The sequence below is a fragment of the Seriola lalandi genome, unplaced genomic scaffold (genome assembly GCF_002814215.2).
Source record: "Seriola lalandi dorsalis isolate HSWRI2012SDOR001 ecotype SW California unplaced genomic scaffold, Sedor1 jcf7180002054881, whole genome shotgun sequence".
Classification (NCBI taxonomy): domain Eukaryota; kingdom Metazoa; phylum Chordata; class Actinopteri; order Carangiformes; family Carangidae; genus Seriola; species Seriola lalandi.
Genome location: NW_019525434.1, coordinates 510,875 through 531,913, shown reverse-complemented (window position 1 = coordinate 531,913; position 21,039 = coordinate 510,875). Strand labels below are relative to the sequence as shown.

Sequence of the window (21,039 nt, the reverse complement as noted above, 5' to 3'; positions counted from 1 at the left end):
GTTATTTTTGGCTGTCTGAAGCGACTGTCTGAAAAACAAATAGGTGTGACTAGTAGGGTGAAATGCTCAAGTCTGGCCTCACTGTTGTTGATACAAATTGGATGATATGTTGATTTCATATCAATGGATAAATTATATTGGGGTAAACAACCCTTTTTTAAATGCCCCATTTAACATCTGTTTTTATTAGATATACTGTAAAACACACCTAGAAAAAAAGAGCACTCAAGCCTTTTTTTGTCCGTTTTCTGCTGCATCACATCACAAATTTATTAAGATCAAGTCAAAAATACATTTTTATAGATATTTTCTATCTTTCTGCTACATGAAATAATGACAATCATCGGGATGATCAGGATTATTTACATTAATCACAAGGGCGAACACTGAGAAAGACAATAAAAGAACCCAAACAGAGTAACTTCGTGTGTATGTGCGTGTGCGATGCGTACTTTGTGGTCAAAGTACAGCATCTTTTACAAAACAGCCAGGGCTTAGAGCAAACAATCAAGTTGTCAAGGCAAAGACGAGCCTCACAAATAAAAACTTGCTGGAAGTCGACACACACTAAACGGTAGCATACAGTATTCTGGTGGACATGTAACACCGCACTCAGAGAGTAAAATGGACAGAAACCTCACTGTATATCAGCAAGAAGGACGTCTGAGAGGTTTGATAAGTTTGTGAAAGGATTTAACATTATTTTATCATTAGTCCGAGAAAATCGTAATGTTCAGCAGACGAGCCAAAACAGACCAGTGTTGGTGGTAAATCATCTGTTAAGCAATAATTTGAGGTAATCGTGTCATCATATCCAGTAAAATGGTTGATGAGGCAAAGATGGAATCACATGGTAAACAATGTTACACTAATGTATCCTCTCTGACCGTAGGACCACACAACAAATGGCTCCCTTCTCTGTAATCAGGCAAAGGTTAATCCAGAGGTTCTGGATTCACACCAGCACAGTATATGCACATCCTGGCTCTTTGCAGTTCACATCTAATGGCCTCGTTGTTGTCTAATTAGGTAGAAATTCCAGAGAGCAAAGACTCAAATTTGTGCCACAGTGGTGAAAAAAATTATCCTCTGTTCATATTTACATCCTCATCATTTAATGCACGTTTCACAAAATTAGGTTCCAAATGTTGCAAAAACCTGGAGAATTGGCAGATGGTAAAATACTGCATGCTGACAACAAGTGTGGTAGAGCAAATTCTTATTTACAGTGATGGCCAGACATACATGACTGGGTTCCATGAAGCGTGTCCTTTTGGAGCGTGTATTTCTTTTTTTCTTTTGTCTGCATGTCCTCAGTGTGTCCCCGGCTGTTGCTCACTGTGGCAGGGCTTTCAAGATGGCATTCACCTCCTCTGCTACTGCTGTTAGCGCAAACTCAAACTGGTCCTGAGTGGGGAGGGAGCAGGGAGGGGAGAAAAAAATTTGAGAGAGGGATGGTTAAACATGGGACAGAGGAAGACAGGAAATACTGAAAACACACACACACAGACAGATTATCAGTACCTTGGTGCGGACCAAGCCAGGCCTCTGGTCTCTGATGTGCTCCAGTGCGGCTGCGATGTCAATCTCCTTCACTCCTAATGACAACAGCAGGGACAGTAAAAGCATCACTGCTATGGTTTTTGAGGTTTCCTACAACTACTTTGGTGCTACAGAAGATAAACACCCTTCACTCTAAATCCACTCAACCTGTAAAAACGGTAAATAAAACATCTGAGTTTCCATCTGTTACCAAATGGATTTTCTAAGAGAGGTTTTGAAAGACTTTCTTCAGCTCTGTGATCTTTAAAAAGTTAAAAACAAACAAAATATCATGTGATGTCACATTTTCCAGCTAACTTTCCCGTCTAAGCTACCTACCACAGGACCACTTTGCTCATCTTGGATAATCTATGAGCTCCATATCAAAACGTTTAGGTGTCGAATCATATCCCGTGTATACATCTGTAAAGTGTGTGTGTTTGAATGTACGGCTCACCTTTGGCCATGCGGTTCAGCACCATGTCAATGAGGATGTACGTGCCAGTCCTGCTAGTGCCATCACTGTGGGAGTGATAGAGACACATGAGGAAACTGTCAAAGCATCTTCCAAATTGTTTTACCTGAAACCGCTCAAACCACATACATGTTGTATGTTTCTGCAAAATTCTGGTGTTTCTGTGGCCCATCAGAATCTTTTCTTTTTTTTTTTTTACCTGCAATGAACGATGATTGGGCAGGAACGACCTCTGTAGCATTTATTCACCTTCCTGGAAAGCAAGGGAACAAGGGAAAGTAGAAGAAAGAAAGCACGACTAAATGCACACAGTAAAGGATAAAAGGTCTCCATGTAATTTGGGTCGTGGGTAAATTAAAGGCAATGAGATGAAAGCAGTACGCGACCGAGTAGGAAGAAGGTGGAATGGGAAGACGTATGAAACTGTCAGATGAAAACAATGAGATTAGGAATGAGGGAAAGACTGTCAGGACAGAAAAAAATGAAAACTGCAAGAGGCTGTGAAGGACAGTGAGATGGGAAAACAGGAAAGAACAAGTGAGGAGAAAGCCACAGATTCACTGTCCCTCTTGCAGTAGCCAGTCACACCTGCCAATGCTCATTTTTGTGACTATGCAACTGGAGCCAGAGTACTAGCTGCAAACCACAAAAATGACACTGGGAGATGTTAAAATACAAACCTATCAACCTGCACACCAGGAGAGAGGGAGAGAGAGAGGGAGAGAGGGAGAGCGAGAGAGAGAGAGAGAGAGAGAGAGAGAGAGAGAGAGAGAGAAAGAGCACTGAGATGATGGATAAGGCATGAAATGAATAGCATGGATGCCTTATTTGATTATACACAGAGCGAAATTTCAGGGAAGATGGGAAACAAGGAAAAGAGATGGAAGTGATGAAGATAATCAGGCAGATTCAAACCCACTCATGTGACCACTGACTCACCCACTGCATCCTGACTACCTGTTTAATCTACTTTGTGTTTACTGATAACTGAATTTTGCGGCTGAACTCAAGAGCACATGTGGGGATGGTCTGTGTGCGTTTGTGTGTGTGTGCGCGTGTGTGTTTGTGCAGCTGTGTAGTCTCTTACCTGCGGAAGTCGAGCAGTGGTCGTGTGGAGGTGGGGATGCCGTCAGCCGGCCAGCTCAGCAGATGAAACTGCGTCAAGGTTCTGGTCTCCTGTGTCTGGACGTTCTTCAGGTAGAAGCTACGCACCAGGAAGTCCTTACACCAGATGTGCTCTGACACCAGGTTCACCTGGTAAAGAGAGGAGGGTGGTGTAGACAGAAAAGATGAGGATATAGTGTAGACAAAAAAAAAGTGACTTTCTTATTTAGGAAAGAATTCCATCCACTGAATTTAGCAAATTCCTCAAAATCTTCTTTGTCAGGCAAACAAGAAATTCATATTAACCAAAAGCAGTCAATCTTTATAGACAAGTGCACAGCTTCACCTACAGTTAGTGGATGACAAGATACAAAATAACACCCATTACCCTTTTTTTTTTTCATTTTTGTAACACATATTCCTTAGAAAACATGGAAAATGTTGTCATTAGATGAGAGGGAACAAATCTGTAAGTAGCTGCCACCAGGGGGAGACAAACTATCACTGGTTGACGTTAGAATTTATTGTTTTTATGCAAAGAGATTCATGTTTCCTCATTCCACCATGCAGCGACACTGTATGCTTGATATGCTTCGTGCTGATGAAGTTTTCCCTTCTGCACATTTTCTTTTTAAATTTCTCAGTACCTACACCTCAAGCAGTTGATGGTGAGGTGGTCCCCATTTAAAAACGTGCTGCAATGGAGCTGCTCTTCCCACCAACTCTCATGCTACTGTGGCTGTGACGCTCGCTAACGCAAATGCACAATGGCCTTGACGTTTTGCAGAGAAAAAAAAAAAAAAAAACTGGGTCAAATGATCATGTGGCCCTCCTGTTCCTCGAGATGTTCCTCAGAATTATGATTAATCCTAATAGCGTGAATTAAATCTCAGAGTTCTGACTTTGTCTTAAAAATTATGAGATTAATCTCAGACCTTGAAAGTGTATTTATTTGTTTTCATAGGGCCCTCTTCCTTTTTTGTACACATATGTGTCCTTTGAACAAAAGTGTTACGACAACAGGGCTAATGCAGGCAAGCATTACACTTGATGTTTTGTGCCATATACGAAATGAACAGTTATGAGTCAAAACATGAAATTAACCTCATAAATGTGGTAGAGTGATGAGCCCTCGTCGGGCCAGTATCGCTCGCACTGCTTCTCTCCATCTTCCACCAGGGCTGACATCATCACTATCACCGTGCAGCCGTTCTCCCACACCATCTGGGACACACACACACACACACACACACGCACAGACACATGTGGATATAGATGCAGACACAATGATACAGGCACATACACACACATACATTCAGCTGTCACATTTCAGTAAGTCTGTGGCAGCTGGCAGACTGAATGGCCCAATGGCCTGCATCCTTTTGTTATTTCTATTTATCTGTCTATTACAGAATAGAAAGGAAATCCAGCAGATAGGGAAGAAGTGTGAAAACAAGGCAGGAAAAGGAAAGTGGAGGAAAAACTGCACTGACCTGCCAGAAATCAGCGACAGTGTGGGACATAGGTCCCTGTGTGGCGATGTACGCTGGTTGGCGAGGGTCATGATCACACTGTTGGTTAGAAGAAAAAAAAGAAAGCAGGGTCTGTTAAGTGTTTGTGGTGTATTAGATGTGAAACTCATCAAAGAATGGCTTATTATTTAAATCTTCATATTGGATTAGATGATAATTCACCATGTAGCAAACCACTAATGTTTAAAGGTCTTACAATGATGCTAGCGTTGATGTAATCTTGTTTATTGGGGTTCAGGTCAGTCTTCAGCTTCACCCGAGTGTGATCATCTGGAGAAGAAATCAGGTGTTAAGTAAGGATTAGACGGCTAATGATATAATGATTGAGTGAGTGGCTGCTGCTTAAATTATGTTTAGGATAAAAATAATAATATAATAAATAATAATCCCCTTGGCTCTTACTATGCAGTTCAATGGAAATGCATGAAAGTAGCACGATGCTGTACATGTTTGGATACGAGATATAATGCGGTGACTGACAGCTGACAGATGCATGACATAATGACAGATGACAGAAGTGATCAGAGAGAGTGACACGTTGATCAACTAACAGGGGAGGGATTCAGCGTTTCTGTTTTTGTCCATGTTGCTCGGGACTTGAGCCGCAGCTACTGAACTGGGTTCAGCCTGGTACGAGCACAAAGCCTCCCACTCCTTCTGAAGGCGGTCCTTGTTGCGCAGGTGATCCTCCATATACGCCTGTGGGGGGAGCAGCATGCACGACATTAACAACTTCTCATAATCAACAAGGAAGATTTTTACAGCAGGAGAATCCACACTGATTCACTCACCAGTATCATGTGACCAGTAGAGATGTCCATATTAGACTGGGCTGGCTCTTCGCTCCAGGACGGGGTAGAGCTGTGGGTGGAGGATGGGCTGTGCTGGGGACCATCACTGAACTGGGAGGAAACGCTGCTGACGCGAGATGTGTCTGTACCCCGTCGACCACCAGCACCCGTGGCTATGGCAGACCCCGCCATGCTGCTGCTCACCCCGCCCACACAGTCCTGGCGGCATAGGGAGGATTTGGACGCCATGTGCTGCCGACATAGCTCCTGAACAGACAGTAGGGAGGGAATCTTTTCATCAGAAATAGAGCTGCTACTAAGCATCACCGTCAACATTGATTAACTGAATAATCAGTTATCATTTTGTGTTTCACAGAAAACCAATCAATGAGAAATGATTAGAAAAATCCTACTTTTTTATAATAAAAAGTTAAAATAAAATATTCATTTAAAAATTGATGACTTGATGATAAAAAATAAAATGACAAGTGATATATTTTCCATCATTTCACTATTTTGCTTGTTGCCTGTAATTTAAATCCGAAGCATAATATGCGATCTACCAGATATTCAGAAATATATTGCAATTTTCACTGTCCATGCTCTGGTTTTTATGTGTTTAGTGTTTTACAACTTTCACAACCAGGTAGAAAACATCTAGGAAGCTTAGCAACCAGTACAGAAGAGGATCATTAAATGTATGAAATGACATTGGATTCTTAAATAGTTTAAAATACAAACATAAAATGTCTTTTCATTAGTTCTGACTATCTTTATGTTGCCATACCTGGTAGTCAAAGTGTGTCTCTGCTCCTCCCTCTGGCCCAAGGCCAAGCTTGCCATTGGCCACTTGCTGAGCATAGTGTCTGAGACAAGCTACAGCCATGGCCAATACCAGCACACCTCCCACGACCGCCATGGAAACAAGGGTGATAACCGTCCCACTGGAGCCCTGGGAAACCCTGGTTACCTGAGGGAGACCCCGTGCATCAGTCCTCTGGGAAAAAGACGATAATAAAGAGTGGTGAACAAGACATGGGGAGGTTGGAAGGAAGACAAAGAAAACAGATTGCCACTGGAATTCAATGGTCATTCATTTCAACTGAACAAGAGATTTGTTTCTCTGCGACTGCACATGACAGCGAGGTGTGCTCAATGAGCAGCTGATGTTGAGTTTTAAAGACAGAGGTCTGGAGAAGGGCAAAGTGGTATGATCCAGGAAGACAGCACAGGTTGGTGGAGGTCAGTGAACCACTGCACAAGATGTGCCACACAATGATGATTTAAGTTTTAGTCTGTTCCACCGTGTCATTCCACCTTTTGCAAGCCCAATACAAATAAACAGCTTTTGTTCAGTCATGTTTTTCCTCATGCGCATACATACAGAGACTGAATCGCCACAGTCCTGTTCACGCCACAGAAAAAGGAGGTAAACAAAATAACCAGCCTTGAAAGAATAAATTCATTCTAAAATAGAACAAATCAAGAGCTTCAACTAAACTGGATTTTGATCTGTCCTATAACAACAAAAGACCCAAACAGAAAATAGGGACTGTCATTTTTAAAAGGACTTTTATTTATTTTTATTTTACATTTATTTTATTTTTATTTTTCCCAAAGCACAATACTTACTGTATATGTATGTTAAATAGCATAAGAAATTAGCATTGGCTTTTGCTTTTTAATATATCACTAAAAACCACAGAATTTGAAAACAACTTCCTCGATAAATTGGGATGATTGAACGAACTCAGCAACTTATAAATCAGAAATAGTGATGTTAAAGATGATATATTCTTGTTAATTGAATGGCAGTAATGTTGTGTGGTTGCTGTTGTCCTTTATGTTGTTGTTTTTTTTTTTTATGGTGCTTTTGTATGGCAAAGAACTGTGCTTTCACTCAGTCTTCCTACATCACCGCCGTTTACATGCATGTGACCTTTTCTGGGCTTCTTATTCATATTTGTATTTTTTCTATGTGCACTTTTGATGTGAAAACCCTGTGTCAATCAAACTGTACTTATGTCAGTATCTGTGGAAGAAGTGATTTTTTCCTTATATAATTTTTTAATTTCAATTATGCAACCATTTTTTTTATTTTTAAAATAATCAAATGAATCTAAAAATGCATTTCTAAATAAATTCATCATAACTGACAACACTAATGAGAAGACTTCACTATTTAGTGATTTAAAACATTCTGCCATCCCATTACATCAGCACCACACACACATACGGCATTAATGTATTGGCAGGAAATTAAATTGCATTGCATTTCAATAAATTATTCCAACTGTTGTGTGTGTTACCCTAATACTCATTCTAAATGGGCTTTTTGTTATTAATCCATTACACACAAGATGTGAGATGCCGCTGATGAGTCAGAGGCCTGGAATCAGGCTGTTTGTTTGAATAAGAGGGAATAATGAGGTTAATGACACCTGTAACTGTTGCCATAGCACCTTGGATCAGGAAGCCGGAGTAGAGGGGGGAGGTGTAGAAGATGAAACGCCATGGCAACAAGTGAAATGCTGGTTGTCACGAAGTGTCGCCTTGCTGATTTGTTCAGGCCACTTGCCCTCCAGGTGGCACACACTCACAGGGGTTTGCATGCATAGGAAAACCGGCTTTATAGGTGAGACAGCTGTGCCGCCTTTGTCTGTGCTGCACCGTACAGTACGGCTCTCTAACATCAGAGTGCTTGTGCTTGGAATACAATTTATCTTAGAAGATTTTTTTTCCCCCCATTTTCAGAAAAGTTACCAACCGGTATGTGATGACTACAATGTGAAAGCAAGAGTGTCAGCAGTCTCATTTGACACCGGCAAGTCTGTTAATGTGTCAGGCTCAAGCCCATGGATGAATGATTAAAGTGGAAATGGTAAAGAATACAGAGCAGTGATAATATCTCTGTTGCCTTGACAACTGCTCCATATGCTACTGATAGGAGCAAGGGGAAATTTTCCACAGAGGCTGTGTAGGCTAAGCGTGTCCGTGTGTGTGTCCATGTGTGTGTGTGTGTGTGTGTATGTGTGTGTGTGTGTGTGTGTGTGTGTGTAGCAAGTACCTCTCCCACGCCAGTCTGTACAATCTTCAGGCCAGTCTGAGACTCCAGGAAGTTTTTTTCAGATACTGCAGGGTTGAAAAAACAACAAAGATTTTGTTATTGGATGTGAGACAACAAAGCTTTGGTGATATGGAATCTGAGGACGTGACAGGATAATGTGCCCACATACTGTATTGTTCACTTCATGCTTGCGTGTATGTGTGGGTAGATAGGTGTGAGTGTGTGTGTGTGTGTTTTGAGTCTCACCAGCTTTAGCAGCCACCTCTGCAGCCGTCATGTTGTGTTCATTCTGGCGGATACGGAATGTCAGCGCAGGACCAACCACACTGGAAACACACACACACACACACACACACACACACACACACACATACACGTGCGCACACACACACACACACACAGGGGAAAAATTTGTTTAGTGCTGGGTGTAAAATAGCAAAATTCACAAGTCTCTCAAACACTGACACATATAATAGTGGTCTTACCTGATGTTGATGAAGCTGCTGGTTGTCAGGTGTATCTTATCAGCCAGTAGTTCCAACAGCTTCACTCCATCATACAGACCCAGAGGACTGGGAAGAAAGAAACACATCATCATCCTCCATGTCAATGCCATGTTTTATGACAGCCTTCCAACACAAGTTTAAGCAGTGTACAACAAACGGATGAATTGACTGCTCAATTTGCTCGAGTGCAGACCTCTGGTTGGTGACAATGTATCCATACTCCTCCTTAGCTCCCATTCCCTCAACCAGTGGTGGTCCCTGCTCCTTCAGGCCTTGTCCAGCTTCCGCAGGAGCGGCCTGAGGAGGCTGGGTGGCAGAGGGGGGAGGGCTGGAGCTCTTGGCCGCAGGTGTAGCTGGGATTGATGCAGAGGAGGGGGCAAGAGGGGCATCAGGTGGACCGGGAACAGGAACAGGTTTCTGCGGCTTATTTGACACACTGTCTGTTTTTAACAGCTGCATCTATGGGGTGGGGGGTGATAGAGGACATGTTGGTGATAAAAGTGCAGGATTACAATTTGTAACCACTGATAATAACAGATGCTGAGATACTGTACCTCCTTGAGGGTGATAACGTCTTTCTCAATAGGATCTGTGTTGACAGAGACAAACTACTGGTTTTAGACAAATACTACAGTAAAACACACATCAGTTTTAGTCTGATTGATTTTTTTTTCCATTCTTACCATCTGGGGACTGTACCTGTTTTGTCTTGGGCCTGCAGCAGCTGCAGTATTAGGGCTAGCTTGTAGAGCTGCTCTTGACTGAGCTCTCTGGGGTCAACTCCGTACCTCTGCAAGACTCCTGACATCCTCTGGAGCAAGCCGTCTAACACAAGATAACACAATTAGCTCTAATCTTGCATTTTTCTTATTAAGTATAAGTTAGTTTAAGTTCCTTTTCCTCACCATTGTTTCCAGACAGAGTGCTGTAGTCCTGAGGAACCTTCTTGTTCTGCAGCATTTGCTGTCTGCCTGCAGTACCAAGTCTCTCCTCTAGGTTGTAGCCTTCCACATAGTCTATTGGTATGTCCAGTTCCAAGTCATCGTAGTAAGGTAGACCTGCTCATAGTATAATGGGTTATGATGGTAGAGGTGAAGAGTATTATTTAGTTATAATGTATTGTATAATGTGCCGACATTCCAGAGTAGCTTCTTTCTTCAGTGTTTTATTTAGGAAATTTGAAAAATATTTTACCTGCAGGAGCCATGGAAGCAGCTCCTCTGTGGCGATATGAGGGCTGTGCAGATGCCAGGTAGAGAGACAAGGCTTCCTGTAGCAGCTGCCTGTCACGTTCTCGCTCTCTCTGATTGGCCTGGGACCTTGAAGAGGGGCGGGCATAGCTGCCTCCTGCCCCTAAGAGAGATCTTTCTACTTCATCTTGGTACCTATGCTGTGATTGGGAGATGTATAACACTGTCATCTAAGAACTAGACTGTGATGTGCTATTTTGAGTTTTGATTGAATTGAATGAGTTTGGATTTTTGCCTGGCATAACCACACCTGTGCAGCAGAGACGCACCTGCTGTTGTGCAGTCATGTGTGTTTGTATACCTGGTGATATGTGTATGGGTCCATGGATGCTGTCTGCATGCGCAGCTGGGACTGAGGAGGCTCAACGATCATGTAGTCCACATAGTTGCCAGCAGAAGGTGTGGACCCTGACTTAGAACTGTGGTGATGGGGGATGTGCTGTTTAGACCTAGAAACCAGGAAAGAAACAGAGACACGATTAGGATGGATATAGAGGGGTTGAAAATAGAGTGAAATAAAAGGTGGTAACTGGATAGCACTTACTGAGGTGGATGAGAAGAGGAGGAGGAGAAGTTTGGCTTTGGGGGATGGGTGGTATGGGGAACTCTTTTCAGCTCCTTTGATAAAATATACTGGGTGATATCATCTTGCCATGAAAGCCCTGCACACACACACACACACATACACACACACACACACATGCACAGAGAGAGAGAGAGATTAAAGAAAGCCACAGAGGCAGACAGTGAAAGTGCAAGACTGATGTGTGTGTGAGGGAGAGAGAGAGACAGACAGAGAAAATCTATACAAATTCTAATAGGAGTTGTGTTCAAGTACCTGCATGACTCATGGATTACTGCCTGTATTGATAAAGGATCTATGGATTTCAGACTTCATGTCAGAACAATGGATACTAGTTAACATGAACCAAATGAACTTCACCATGACAATACAGTACTTTGGTTTATGATTTATCATTACCACCTGCACTTTGTGTTTTTGTGTTAAATTAGCAAATTCTAGCATGCTAAACCAAGATAGTGAACCAACTTAACATCAGCATGTTAGCTTGCTGACATTGGCATTTAGCTCAAGGAACTGCCTAGCCGGTAAGTAAAGCCTCACAGAGCACTTAGCATGGCATTTAGTCTTGTTTAAAAATATTTTACAGCATTTTGTATTGACTTTCTGACACAGACTAACACCTGACTGACATTTTGATTTTAGAAAGCAAATAGAATTCATAATTAAAGTTCATTATGAGACCAGCGTAAATGATACATGAAAGAGACTCACAAGAAATTACACACAACTTCACTGTCTAAACCTTTGACTTAGTGTTTTCATCACACCTACAATGGGGCATTCACTTTAACAAGTTTAAGGTTTGTAAATGATTTTCATGTTCGATCTTACCTTGTAGCATAAGCTGTTTGAGGACTTCCTGCATCCTCTTCAGAACAGGAACTGACACCTGGTACTGGACCTGGTCCTGCTTAGAGCTTAGACACTGACCAAACAGCCCATCTGGAATAAACACACACGCAAAAATAATTTATGGACACATGCGATACAATAGGTCTTTTTCATGAAAGACATTTTAACATATCACAGGGAGAAAAGTACAGGTATGAAACATGAAAATGAATGAGGGTTTAATTTGACTTAGTTGCTGCAGTTTCAGGGCCCTGGTTTTTGTGCATGCTGTCTCCCTGTCATTGTCATGACTTACTGGGACATTTGAAAATGAACCTTATTAATGTCATGAGTACCATCTGTGCTTTTCCAATCTAAAATGTCTGCTGTGATAAAGGCTCTTAGGAGATGCAGCGCACAACAGCAAATACATATCAGTATTTAACAGTGTGGATATTAAACTGTAATTTAACTGAAACCATATACGTTTCTAACGCATATGGCTCAGGGATCCTTCCCTTGAGGTACATCATTCTTGGAATAACCTGTAATTCCTCTGATAGCCCACGCCACACGAGCCAAGAGCAGTGAGTCATAGTTTTGAAGTTCACTCCAAACACTTTATACTGCTTGTCACAGTCCTTTCACAAGGTTATGCCACTGTCAGTGTGTGGGCTCTTGAAAATTTAAAACAGTTTCCTTTTGAGAGTTGCTAGCCCTCAGGCAGCCTCATGGCAACAGGAACAATAACAGCATTTACGCAGAATCATTTTCTGTGACGTGCTCTTTTTTCATGATCATACATGAATCGATTTTTTGAACATCCGCAGCACATGAAGATATGTTCCAGTTCTCTACTTTACTGTACATCTGTTGAATTGCATTGTGGTATGGAGGTGGTCACCCACTCTAAATCATAAGTTAATGATTATAATCTAATAATTAGTTCAGACATGAACCACAGTGAAAACTGGCTGGAACCAAGGGATTAAGCTGTTCATACTGAAAAGCTGCTGATCCACTCCGTGCTCTGCTGCACCTGCATCAGATAAAAACAAATTCAGGAAGGAAGCCACCTACTGCAAAATTCTAGTTATTCTAGTGAGTTTAGATTCAATTGAATTTCAAATTGAAATTTCTAACTTTATTACAGTGTGAAAAGCCAAATCTCATCTACAAGACTGGGATTTCTTCCCTGAGCTCAGAGAGTTAAGTTGAAGAAAGATTGTCAGACTGCTAGGTGAAAGGAATAGAAATGAAGCAGTGCAGAGTATGTATTATGTGGCGCAATGATGAGTCACCACAGTCTTTCACTACACCAGATAAATCTCAACCAACCCAACCAGCCACAGCCAGATAGTGAATTGTTATACTGAACAGATGAAAGAGGATTATTGTGTTTTTATAGAAACAAATTTTACATTAAGCAGTGCAGTTTAGTTTTTGCAACTTGATGTATTGAAGAATAAGTAGAGAACCATGTTTATATATTATTTACGTTTTCCATAGGTAACTCCCTCTGGGTGGGTAGGTGCGCAGCAAGCTAAATGTCTTGTGTCTGACCAGTAACACAACACTAACTTGAGATGCCTAATCACATACAAATTTGATGCTGATGATATGATACTGATACTGATACTGATACTGATACTGATAAGATATTGTTCCCTGGCAGTGTATTGCACTGGGGAAATACAATAGCCGCTGGTGGTGATAGCAAAGACACAAGGGACATGAGGAGGAATAGATGATGAATGGAGAGAAAACAGAAAACCGCATGGTTTTATTGGATTGGGACTATTTCTGGAGCTTGAGTTATTTCTGTGGAAATCTTTTTTTGCAGGGAACATAGTATTCAATGTTGGAACGAGGAATCTGTTAAATGGAGAAGAAATGCGATGTTTGGCTCAAATTACATGATTTAAAATGCTCCAAATAAATTACTCCAGAATTGTTTGGTAGCTGTGTTTTTGACAATCTTTATTATCTCTTCTAATTGATTTCCATTGATACCACAACAACAACAACCCAAACATTAAAACTTTATTTAGAATAAGGGTCTGCTGTAATTCATGTCTTGGCTTTAAAAAAGCTGCACTTAGCATTGCACTCAGTGCTTCATTCAAAATGGATAGTTTAAAAAAAGATCTAAGTCGATGCTGCAAAGCCAGAAACGGCATCAATTTTATTCCATCTGTTCTTCTTCCTTGTCAAAACATGGCACCTACCTACCCACAATGCAACTCGACTGCCAACAGTTTAGTACTAGATTTGGAAGACTTATTGTAGAAGCGGCTAATGTAGCCTCTAGCCTCAAGTAGAGTTGAGTAGCAGGATACAGAGGTCTGGTGAGCTCATTTTTTTTTATAACTCCACACCAACAGATTTCAAACAAATATTTCAAACGTGTAGTCTTCAGCCCCACACTCAAGGAGCAACAGGGTGACAAGGTCAGGGTGTTACACCTGTGTGGACAGACCTCAGGTGACAATGTATGACCTTGTTCTGGTTACCACATGCCACAGACTGTGACAACCTGTATAGTCCTAGAGAGAAGATGCCTGCAACAACATAAGCATGACCTTATGCAATCTGTTCTAGCACTATGAAGCTGGTAGAGGACGCAGTCAAACCATTAAAGCCTGATAGACTCCTACACAATATTACGAGCAAAACACAACACAACAAAACCTGCACCTCTGACTTTCCTTTCCCTCAAAAACACACACACACACACACACACACACTGCACACCCAACTACTCTACTATCAAACGTATGGAGACTGCAGACAGTGACTGCCCTGTGCACACCCAATTCTATAAGGGCCAGTCACACATCCTGCCACAGACAGACACAAATAAACAACATCTAAAACATGCTGTATTGTCCATACAGCACACCGAGGCACACATGACACAATCAATGTTCCCTATCACGAGCGGAGGGCTCGCAGGAAAAAAAAAAAGGTGATTTGCTGCAAAGAGAGAGAAGACTGTGCTGTGCCGACATCATTAGAGACCAATTGTAAATGCACCACTGCCTTGGTACTATAGAGGACACCATAAAATAAGCTGCTATATCTGTCATCATTAGTGTTGGGTAGAAGCAGATATTACACGTTACTTTGCCAATTCAAAAGATATTGTTCTGTTCAGTTTGAAAATTCACAGTCGCTGATTATGTGGTGCTTTCATGTTTAAGTTAAGCTAGAAGGGGTAATCCTTCTGGTTTTAGTGGAGGCTAGCTGACCTATGTATTGGATCAGTCTCCACATCTCTTAAAGCACAGAGACATGAAGTTGGTATTGATCCTCCCATTCAACTCCCAGTAGAACAGCAAACAAGCCCGCTGCAACAAAAAAAAAAAAAGGTGGAGTAATGAAACCGAAGGATTAATACCGATAATAGCTTCTCATTTCTGAAAAAGTTTATCACAGTACATACTGTTCAATTTGCATTTGCAAATATACACAAAAGGAAACAAAACATTAACTAAAACAGTAATTCATTTACAATGTAGCATAGCCACATGTATGAGAGGAGCAACAACAGGACAACTTTCAACTATCGTCATAGTTTTATTCTTTTTTAAAAAATTTTATAATTTAGCAGTACAGAATTACAACACTTCATAACTTCATAACGTCTTTGATGTTTCGGATATCAAACATACCAACCAACAAATAAAATCATATATTTACAGACTCAAAATGTAGGTGATGCATTGTAGAGTACGATTGTTGGGTCAAGCGGACATGACACTGAACACAAGCAGGATTTATTACACACGGCTTCAGTTCAGTTCATGAAGACTCAGAAGAGTCTGAATGTTTTCTGTTGACTTTACTCTTACTGTTTTCTGCTCATGCAGTCAGACACCCTCTTGACCTCTTGATCTAAACTCAACACCATCGCTGTGTATTCCTTATAAAGTGTTAGTCACTGTAAGAACTGCACTTTCTTTTTTTCCCCCTACAAGCTAAAACATTTGTGTCTAACAAACAGATCACAGCTTATTTTGCGGGTTCTGGAAGAGACACAGAACCGGAGAGACAGACAGCTCATTACAACCAATCACACTAAAAATCTTTGAGTAGCCGTTATGGATATTTTCCTCTCGCTCTGCCCTCAGACACACAGATGTGCATAAATCTGGCCCTGTATCTGCACATGAGCTCTAAGTACGCCGATCCATTTTGTATTCTGTCCAGTGGCTGTGTGTGTGCGTAAGTGCAGTTTCCACAGAGAAATGCGTAAGTGTGTGTCAGTGACTCATCACTGTATTAGCACAACAACTGTGGGGGTGTCGACCTCACCGTGATGTCAGTGTTGCCATGGAGACAGTGGAGCGGGGGAGGGGCTTAGATAAAGATGAGAGAAGGGAGAAGGGCAGGTGACAGAGCGAGATAGACACATGGGGCCGTGAGAGAGGAAAAATCCTTGACTTGTGTTTGTATATTTTTATACGCAGTCTTTGTGCCAGCATGCTTCCAGTGACATAATGTGTGTGTGTGTGTCCAGCTGCAGGGTTAATAATTGAACATGCTGTAGAGGAACAGAAATGATTAAGAAAGTAGTCTGTCTTGAAAGTTTAATGTTCAAGTTCAAAAAAGAGATTATGTTTGATTATGTATGTATGTGTTTGTGTGTGTGTGTGTGTGTGTATGTGTGTGTGTGTGTGTGTGTGTGTGTGTGTGTGTGTGTGTGTGTGTGTGTGTGTGCGTTTCTGTGTCTGTGTGTGTCTGTGTTGTACTCACCATCTGAGCAGAACTGATCCCTTGTGCACAGTTTTCTCTCAAACAGGCAACCTGAGGGAGAGAGACAAATAGATTGTTAGCAGGTAGTCGGGGGAAGATGTTTTACAGCCATTTCCATGGCAACGACTTCTTTAACTCACATTTAGAGGGCTGAAATGAGAACAAAACAAAGTGAGCTTGACCCTGGCTTATTCATTATAATTAGATTCAAATGTATTTCATGGTGGTAACCAAAACACCCAACCCACCAACAACCAAGCACCCACAACCTTCACCCTGTCTTTTATATTACATTCTAATGCAATTACCATCATCATAAGACTTTTATATTATGAGACAGAGATATTTTAAAAGTCTCTCACCCCAAGTGAAATCGTTCATAATCAGTTTATGATAGGGGACACAAAAACAATGTTGTCGTTTGTTCTTTTAATTATATATTTTTATTATATATCAAATTATATGTCTATTTCTGCTGCACTACTTCTTATTTTAGGTTGGTGAGTAAGACCCTGGAGAGTATGGCAATGTGGGAAGGAGCAGGTGGTTAGCGATAGATAGGAACCTAACACAGCAGAATATGAATGGAAAGCTCTGTCTGGCTGTCCCTCTTTCTTTCTCATGTCACATCTCGTCTCTTTTTGCTCCTAATTTCAAGAGGCCATGTGAGCATGTAACAGACAAAAAGCAAATACATTTCAAATAAGTGGTATAAAATCTGTGTGTGAGTGTATGTGAGCAAAAAATAGACCGATTGGACATATCCCCAATTATATGGCGGGTGACTAGCTGGTTTTCTGAATTGTGGATTGACCCGAACACAAACTTGGATAGAGAACAAAGACTGAGAACTACTTTCTCTGCCTTTAAATGAAGTGACGCAGTACCTAACAGCATTTTCTGTGACTCACCTCTTCTTTCTTTGAGGAGAAACACACACAAACACACACACACACACACACACACACACACACACACACACACACACACAGTGTACACACAGTACACAACATCTTGTATTTGTCTGATTCCCTCCAAAACTTTTAAGTCTGAAACCTGACACTATATGTGGGTTTTAATGTGCATAAGGGAGAACTTTTAATACATGTAAAATCTTACTCTCTTCCTTTTTTCACACACTCACAAAAAGTGAATACCTCCGTAAAAGCATTTACTATCTGGGTGGATATCAACATACACACCATCCAAGAGACCGGCCCTCACCGATCTGTGGAGGGTTGTGTGTGAACCTTCACACAACCTTTGGAAGAAACACACACACACACAGACACATACACACACACAGATATTATTGTATTGTTACACAGCCAAGACGATTCTGAGTAATTGCACCGTTGCAGCTCACAGAGTAGTAGTCATCAGACAGTGACTGATGGTCCAGGAAAGGATCTCTTGTCGTGTTGGTCAGACGATTGACAAAGAACCAGGTCACAAAGCCACTTCAACAAATTTATTTCAGTTTATTTGGATATGATTGCAAATGACTGTACATTGTGGTTTGTTAAATGCAACACTGAGGAGGATGTTACCCTTACAAGTATGTGTGTTGACCTATGTGAATTGTCTTATTATCATCATTGAATAATTATTACATTTATATTTATTCATTTGGCAGACGCTTTTAACCAAAGCAATTTACAAGTGAGGGACATCACTGAAGCTTCAGTTATCAGTATTCAAAATGTGTACGCTAGCATGGTAAAACACAAAGGCTCCAATGAGAACAGACTTTGACAAGGAAATATTACAATTTGTCATAGCAACAGGGCATCAGTCCTTTAGGGAAATAACTGGCTGCAGAAACGTCAACTCACACACGAACATCATGCTGAGAGTGTGAAGATGGACAGTCGCACATATGGATGGACGTCTAATCAAATGAGCAGATGGATGGATGCATGTGTGAAAGGAATTAATGAATGAATGGACAAAGGGAAGCAACAGTGGTGACTAGTTTCTCTCCATGGTGCTGAAATCACTGGCGCTTGCAGAATGGCTTTTCATTGTAGTCTGCATTGTTCCCTGTTTTTGTGCTTTTGTTATTTCTTCGGTTTTCTCAGGGGTGTTTTTTTTTTCTCAGGATGATTCTAATGGCAAATTGTAAAGAAACACAAGTAATTTATGTTAATTCTAATTTATTAGTAGAGTCGTTTTGGATAAATACACATATACATATTATAGCTCTAGACTCAGCTGTAACCAGTTGCCTCTAAGCTGTTTCATTAATCACATTTGGGTGATTGCACTTAAAGGCTAAAAGTGAGAAAACATTTAAAATATACATTACAAATTAAATGACTGGATATGTATAGAGGTGGAGGGAAAATGATGGGTTGGCAGCCCTTCTAGTCGAACAAAACCATGCTCACTTGTTTACGTCTGAAGGAGGGAATAGCGTTTGGCCTTTCTCAGTATCAGTCTGAATTACTCATTGAATTCACTCCCTACTTCACAAATCTCCACCTACACACGTCAGACAGACAGGCTTTTTGTTTTTTTTTTTCAATAAAATATGCGGGTGTAACAATTCACTTGTTGGATCACTGCATCAATTACAAATGATACCAGTTCAATGCATCAATCTACTAAAATACATATTCAAGTCACTCCATCTATAGCAATAATCAGTAGAAGATAATTATTGCTGAGCCTGCTATAACTGCCATTATCAATAATAGTTAGACTACAGCTACTGCTGCTAATGTCACTGCTACTTCTACTGCTTAGAGTGACACAGTTAAAGAATCACCTAACACATTTAAAATAACCTGTTTAACTGAATTTATTTCCTTTTCTTTTGTTTTTGCTCATTAGAGATTTGCACCCCACAGTATATCTCCGTCTAAAAACAGCCATGTTTATTGAAATCAGTCTTAAGTGTTTGGTATCATATATAAATTCGTAAAAAATGACTTGTTGTGTTTTATTTTATGTTTGAATTGTTTACATGAGTCTGCTGTTTACTTTTCATCTTGTATTGTGTACACAGGCTGGTCTGGGCGTTATTGATTTATACTCAACATCTGGATTTGGTGACTGTTTTAGTAAAAGGACTCCAAACAATAACATTATGTCAATAATAGCATAAGGAGTTTTGAGGGAGGGATGATATGGGTCATTAATCCCTTACTCCCTAGACTTAGTTGTCTCTTCCCCTCCACTCTTTGAATCCTCCATCTCTGTTTAATCTCATTACATTATCATCATCTACATTTACTCGCATACTGTATCTCTCTCAATATTCTCAATATTCTTCAAAATACAGTTCATTTTTAACAACTCATAGCCCTCTAATGTGGCACGTGAATACAGTTATTCCTAAATTTACTCTGAGCTGGAATATTACAGCACCGTGCCACAGTGGACAAAGTAGCCGACAGGAGGATGATATCACCATAAAGTCGTTAGCTACTTAGACACGACATTAACCTGTGGGGACAATACGGTGGTGTAACAGTGATTTCTGGTAAGGCTCGTGCCATCATCATCTGTAGCATCATCAACATCATCAGCTTACCGTATTTGTCTGAGCTCCCTGGTTGGCACAGCGCGGTTAGAAGGAGCAGAGCTCGCCATGGTGTGAGGTGTTGCATGATCCTCTCCAGCCTCACCGCAGCGCAGGAGATGCAGAGAAAAAGATGCGGAGTCTCTTTTTGGTCTCGTTTTGGTCCCTTGCACCAGTCCTTTAAACCCCCATACTGTTCAAACGAGCTGCAGCCAGTGTCGACAGCTCACACTCCACCCCCCCCGAAAAAGCCCATGTGAAGGAAAAAATATAAATAAATGGATGAAAGAACTAATTCCTCACAGTGAAAAGGCGGGGCATGGGGATGGAGGGGGGGTGAGGGGGGTGGAGGAACATGCGACGTAGTATCTACTCACGACAGCACAGCTGCGGAAATAACGTAACGAGTCTGGTGATGGGCGGTGGGGATGGGGGTGGGGGGCTCTGCTTCAAGACATCCACCTGCAGCTACTGTACGTCATCACCAAATGAGAGCGGGAGCTGGTCGAGAGTGTTCACGTTCATATTCCACCCATTCATCCACGTCATTCATTTATTATTCATAAACATGCAGGTATGCGCACAAAACGTGCAATCTCAAACAGCTTGCAGGTGTTCACACGTATATGTTTATGTGTGTGAGTGTGTCTTTGTGTGTGTGTGTGTTTCAAGCTTACATTGAATTTAATTTCATGTTTGACAGCATTGAACCCTGGTGACCTGATGTTTAGCTACTTGGTGATGAAACGAAAATGTCTCTTCAGTTGACGTCCTTCAAGTCCGGGTAAGACCACAGTGCACCCAGATCCAATACTGTATGTGGAAGCTAGACTGCAACCTTTAATAAATAAACATTTCCAGTGTTTGTTCCTGTTTACCAGACATTCCCAGTGCCCTGACAAATGTGATCATTTGGCTGCAGACTGTTTTTCTCCTAAAATCATTTCTACTGTCATTGTAAATATTTGTCTCTCAGTCTGGCATTGAAACTGGGAATGCACAGACTGAAAGTGCAAACACTTTCAGTTAGCTTAATTGATCCCTTCTGATTGGAACCCCTCTGATTATAGC

General features: G+C 41.1%; 1 protein-coding gene across 1 annotated transcript; it reads right to left on the bottom strand.

Annotated features, from left to right (window-relative positions):
• Nucleotides 1–213: 213 nt before the first annotated feature.
• ptprna (protein tyrosine phosphatase receptor type Na) lies at nt 214–20,328 on the bottom strand. The gene is made up of 24 exons (XM_023428623.2): nt 19,981–20,328; nt 16,443–16,493; nt 11,685–11,795; nt 10,812–10,929; nt 10,569–10,716; nt 10,212–10,407; nt 9,923–10,075; nt 9,717–9,842; nt 9,572–9,606; nt 9,211–9,476; nt 8,997–9,083; nt 8,758–8,837; nt 8,512–8,576; nt 6,232–6,441; nt 5,445–5,711; nt 5,205–5,352; nt 4,850–4,923; nt 4,615–4,692; nt 4,226–4,345; nt 3,105–3,271; nt 2,217–2,270; nt 2,000–2,064; nt 1,525–1,598; nt 214–1,407 (listed from the first exon to the last, which is right to left on the bottom strand). Exons 1-24 carry the CDS (start codon nt 20,054–20,056, stop codon nt 1,336–1,338), a joined length of 2,841 nt encoding a protein of 946 aa, XP_023284391.1. The 5' UTR covers nt 20,057–20,328; the 3' UTR covers nt 214–1,335.
• Nucleotides 20,329–21,039: the final 711 nt, after the last annotated feature.